At 37.3% G+C, this 6,000-nt stretch overlaps 1 protein-coding gene across 4 annotated transcripts in view; it reads left to right on the top strand.

Annotated features, from left to right (window-relative positions):
* Nucleotides 1-4,174, top strand: part of LOC121880040 — a 29,249-nt gene extending 25,075 nt beyond the window's left edge. For all 4 annotated transcript variants that reach the window (XM_042387046.1, XM_042387054.1, XM_042387037.1 and 1 more), the window contains exon 11: nt 1,130-4,174. In XM_042387046.1, the coding sequence (XP_042242980.1) occupies nt 1,130-1,249 (120 nt within the window). In that variant the 3' untranslated portion in view covers nt 1,250-4,174. The remainder of the gene's footprint in view (nt 1-1,129) is intronic.
* Nucleotides 4,175-6,000: the final 1,826 nt, after the last annotated feature.

Consider the following 6,000-nt stretch of genomic DNA (forward strand, 5'->3'; position numbering starts at 1 on the left):
GTCTTCAAACAAGGATCTGACCTTATGCTGGATAACCATAAGGCTCACAAGCACATTGCGTAGATTCTGGTCCTCCATCCACATAGCCAGCATCTTTTCCACTTTTTCCATCACAGTATACTTCTAGTATGCGTTGTCTTAGTTGCACTGAGAGTAGTACCACTTCCAGCACTAACCTTAATTTTGTCAGCGTTGGTCCTGATTGTACGCACTGTTGTGGGGGTTAGACCAAGCACAGCACATTCCCCTTTTTCAATCGGGTTAATACATCCATTTTCGTTGCAAGAGTAATGGTCTCACGTTGCCTCTTCACTACACTAGCATCAGTAGCACTTGATGGACGCTTGGAAGCATTTTGAATGGTTAGAGTACAGTTTTAGAGCAAACGCTCTTAAACGCACACGAATGATGTGAAGTTGTAACAAAGACTAGCTTGACGTCGCTTGGGGATGCTGTGACGTTCCGCGAGTGAGGTAAGCGCGCCGAGCCGAGAGAGCGTAGCGCAGCCAGACTGGAGAGGGTGAAGCGCCATAAAATGTAGTCCGAGACAACGCAAAACGACTTAGTACCGAAACAACGTTAAGTGGCCAACGTTAAATGAGGACTTATTGTAATTGATGTTTTAAATGTGCTGTATGTACTTAATTATTTCAAAGCTTATAAACTAACACTAATTATTAAAATTTTAAAATTCTGAATGAATATCCTTATCCAGCACATAAAAAGAATACCTTTGTATGAATTCTAAAAAAAATCTACATTTTTACCACATATGCCGAAACGATAGGTAATACTAGGTCAGTCGTCATTTTCACGATAAAACGCCTTTTTTCTGGAAACTGAAAACTCACATGTTTAAAACATAAAGATATATTGTATTACTGAGAAAATGTATATAAAAGTGATTTAAAACTTATGGACACAAGTTCAGTTCACGATGAGACTGAAATACCCAGATATAACCTTCATTACTCCGCAGAATCACACACACACGCTGCCAACAACCTTATCGCATTCATAATTGTTTTTCTCATTAGGTACGTGGTATCTCTCTATGATCGCCACACCAAATATTTGCTGCTCTTTAGAACCAACATTTTATAGTGCAGTACATTGATCTGTATTTCAGGTTGTATCCAAAGAATGCGGAGATATAGTGGAGAGCGAGAAGATGCGTACCTTGGTGGAGGGCTACGTCGTCCTGTACAAGCACCGCAGGTCAAAGTTACTCTTGGGTCCCAACCACTAACACCTGGAGATTCACCTATGTACAGTCATCCAGCCTAGAGGTGTGATAAAGTATTAGTTTGTGGGTGTATGAACCATCGCTTTATACAAATTATCTCGTTTCGGTTGGGAGAGTCGAAAAAGAGGTTGGTTTTTACTTGTGATGCCACCTGTAGAGTATACTGTATCAAGTAGTAGAAATACAGTTGATGATTTAGTGTTCTTATGGTATAAATGGGTTATTTTGTCTCATTTCAAGTGTATTATCATACTATTTACAGCTAGTTTATGTTTGATCTCTTTCTTCTTTCCACAATTTTGGGGCAATATTCGTTTCTTTTGGATTGATGTGGGATCAGAAACAGTTGAAGAGTGTATTGATATTTTTTAAACCTGTCCAGTAAGAAAACGATTTGTACTGTTTGGATAATGATTAGCATGAATCAGTTTGAATTAAAAAACGGATAATTTTACACGATTATATGTTTTTATATATATATATATACTGGTCATCCAGACCCGTGTTGTTTTCTCGTGCACAGCATCTCTTCAGCCTAGATGTATTTACCCATACAGTCAACTCCAAAAGCTTATTTGCCTCTGTCCTCTGAACCACGAATCCTGAGGTTCAGACTCATGAATCCGAAGCATTTATGGACAGAATAATGTATCGGTCTACTGCTTCGGTTTCACGAGTCTGAATCTTGGAGTTTGTAGTTCAGGGGAGAGAGGTGAACGGACTTTAGTAGTTGACTGTACACAAAAGGCAAGATGTAAGTAAAGCACCCATGTAGTCCAGCAGTTCCTAGAGGCTCCATCAAGGGGGTCTGGGTGCCATGCCTTGTATGCAGGAAGCTTTTGGTCACTTATATCTCAAGGTCAGAATGATTGGTCATTTGTATCTCCCCAATGTCTTTACCATGAAGCCATATGTCTTAGTTAACACAAAGCCACATGTCTTAGTTAACACTTAAGGTGGCATCACACTAGCACTTTCTGGTAGTTTTCCAGATTTGTTGTCGTTTTTCCACAAATTGTCAATTTTTCTAGCCCGTCTCGCTCAGACAAAACGTATCATATTCACTTGACTGGCTTGCGCCAACTTCTGTAGTCAAGTCAAGATCTATACTCAACATTGAAATATTTATATAAAATAAATATTGAACAATATAAAATAACTAAATTTAATTCTGACAAAATATTTCACAATTAAAAAGTTCTTGGTTTCATACACATATTCAAGAAATTGTACATGGATACATTAAGTAGATTATAATGTTCAGGCTTAATTTTCTTACTTATGCAATCTTCTTCTACTGCTTTTATGCCAGATTTTGTAATGAGAATGGCATTCAGTAATTGTGGACTCATCTTATTTCTATTTTTGGTCTTTGTGTCAGTTAACATTGAAAAAACTCTTTCAGTTTCTGCATTTGAGTGGGGAAGGGCAAATATCATTGGTTATTGGTACTGATTTACCCTACGTTTTGCCCTCTTTCAGTAAAATTACCCTAGGCCCTACAGGCCAAGAAAATAGGCTGAATTACCCTACGGTGGGCAGCACTGATATTCATAAATACATCTGATATGTTTGTGTACATTGAGCCATGTGATCAACTTCTTCATGGCTTCTCCATTTATTTCTGTGTGGACAAGTTGTCTTAAAGAATACATGATAGACAGTATTAAACCTTATCATTGCCTGTGGGACCCAAAGGACAATAAATTCTGTAAAAAATGAAGAGGAAGGCATACAAAGCCATCTTCTTTGTTTACAATTGACGAACGTGGAAAGATTGGCTCACTAGCTCTCTGTGTGTGTGACAGGGCGTACTCAGATAATTGACAATTTTTTGAAAATTGATGCAATAAAATGACGAAAAAGGTGCTAATGTGATGATGCCTTAAGCCACATATGATGTTTATGCAGCAGAAAAAATAAATATTCACCTCTGGTTGTTATGCCCTCATGCCACATATTGTATTGTATGTACAGTGTAGAGCATCAGACTTCACAATGCACTACATACTGTACATCACTGTGCATCATGGCTACAGACTGTGCTGTAAACAGATGTAGACAGGCATCACAGTCCTAAACAGCCGGGCAGTTTGATTGTGTGTGATGAAGACAAAGTATGTTATCCCCGTCAGAGGAAAAATATGAATGGAGCTTTGAAAAATATCAAAGGCATAAATAAACACACACACACACACACACACACACAAGGTTCTCCTTGAGTATTTAACTGTCATGCTGACTTTTCTTCCATTAATCATTCAGTATTATCATTTAAATAAGAAATATATATTAATTGGACATTCTTCCTCTATCCCTATTGCTGCTCAACAGATTTTCCTAGTCACTTTTTTTGGATACTCCGGAAAAATAGTTATCAGCCGTCAACAAACTCTGAATACTGTATTACTACATAACCCAGACCACGAAACATGCATTTGACACTCCTCACAGAAAGTGAACGGGTGACTGAGTCGCTACACCAAGGAGGGAAACTACTTTACAATGATTTCTTTCCAGAACAATTGTGGAGATGTTTTTAATGTTTGAATTTATGAAATGCACTTATACTATCATGTGTAATGTGATCGTCATCCCTAAAACTTTCACTGATTTTTTTCAGTTTCTGTTTATTGTACGTCCAAAAATGTAGTAAATATTTTGAGTTCTTGATAAAAAAAAGGATATATACCTGTAACCCTGTTTTATCATTACTACTATGCAGTACGGTACTTTTATTTTGGTGTTCTTAATAAACTTGTTACAAGACTGGTCAACACTTAACCCTCATACTACACTACCTTCATACATACATTACCATCATAGTTTTTGTTATTCAGACACATGATATCCATCCAAACATATTCAGGTTTGTTGCACCTTTACTCAAGTTGTGATTACATCCTGTTTGTAAAGTTATTAAGATCATAGTAGTGTTTATCTTACTCTCCTTCAGTCCTTCCCAAGTTAAGTGTCCCAGGTCCACTGTTACATGACACATCAGTCTGGTTTAGATATGTTGATGATGTATTATGTCTCTGGCCATGTTATGAGGACCTAAAAGCTTTCCTGCCACAACTTAACAACTTGGCCCCCTCGATCAAATTCACTGTGGAAATAGAGCATGGGCTGCATACTCAGAACACCTCATCAGTTACGTACAGTAGCAGAGACACAGTACCGTAACTTACAGACTCCTTACAGTCCCGTAAATTTCTCAAACTCAAAATTTAATTACAGTCCCGTAAGCAGTCTGTAACTCTAGTGTTTACCCTGTAAATTTAGTTCTCTTGTCTGAAGGTAGATGGCAGTGCAGGAGCAAGTTGGCCAATCAGTGCTCGGTTAACAAAATCATTAACCAATCACAAAAGAATGAGAAATCAACTGAGATTGACGCACGTGATAGTTGCTAGTCGTACCTCAAGCGCCATTACTGAAGATGGAATTATGTTTGAGTAATACTTGAGGATCATGACCAAAATAAGCCTCTTCTTATTGTAGAAAATTTACTAAAAGGACAAACTGTAATATCGTATTTTATTATGTTGTTGTACAAAACATTTTCTTCACTATTCTATGATAAAACAAGTCTAACAAGCATTCTTACAACATATATTATTAATTTTTCTTATGACATCAGGAAATAGCGACTACTATATCCGGGTTGAGCGTGTAAGTTACCGGCTCACTTATGGAGTCTGCTGTCAGATATTTGTTTTGAGTATACCGATCAGAGACTGTAAGTTCAGTTACTGGGTAAACAAAGAGATACAGTTACGTAAATGAAATGTTTTTGAGTATGCGGCCCCTGTACTGTACTGTAAACTGATATGACATTTGATCTTATCTTTTCTGTACACTGAAATAAGATCATGATTAAGATACCGTTACATACATTAAACCCTCGAAAGTTTGATAATTTGGGGGGAAAGGGGGTCCACACTTTTACCAAGTAGGGGCCACTGTGCACTAAGCAGACCCCGATGACCCTTAAATTTGTATTTTAATGTGCAATAAATATATTACCTTATTTATTATTAAAATATATGTCCTGTATTGTATTTAATGGGGATACTGTACACTGGTTTAATCAGATTTGATTTAGGCTTAATGAGAGCTAATAGGTACAAGATGACACTTGATGTGAAAACATGCTGGAGGTGGGGGGCTGGTCTTGCTGCATTTGCCAATTTTTATTTTTATTTATTCATTATTATGTTCTCATATGATCAGCCTCTTATGGTGTATGTTTCATCATTAATAATATATCATACAGTATTAAATTATAAAAAAAATATTATATATAATTTATTAATTAACTTCAAAATAATGAAGTCTGAGATTTGGACTGCAAGGCAGGTCTTCTGCTCCCTTCCTGGGAGAATTACCATCACCATTGATTGAATTATTTACCTAAAATCTTACCATTTTTCTGTCACTGAATGTGTGTTAAATTTAAAGCTAACCAATCACAGTTCAGCAGCATTATGGGAGGGTCCATTGTAAGAGTGGGTGAATAAACTGCTCACTCAAAGGTCCGAGAGGAGGAGACAGAGGCCTAAATGGATCGCTTACTGCCGGCAATTACAAACGACCAAGCACAGTGGCAGTTTCAAATGACAATTAATTTAAGGGTTTGGACAAGTGTTACTTGCCTGGAAAGGGGTCTGCACTATCCAAACTCTGAACTTATGGGGTCCAGACTTTTGAGGGTTTACTGTACTTCCCTGTACCTTGTCTTGGCATCATAATTT

The sequence above is a fragment of the Homarus americanus genome, unplaced genomic scaffold, assembly GCF_018991925.1.
Source record: "Homarus americanus isolate GMGI-L3 unplaced genomic scaffold, GMGI_Hamer_2.0 scaffold50564, whole genome shotgun sequence".
In the NCBI taxonomy this organism is placed as follows: domain Eukaryota; kingdom Metazoa; phylum Arthropoda; class Malacostraca; order Decapoda; family Nephropidae; genus Homarus; species Homarus americanus.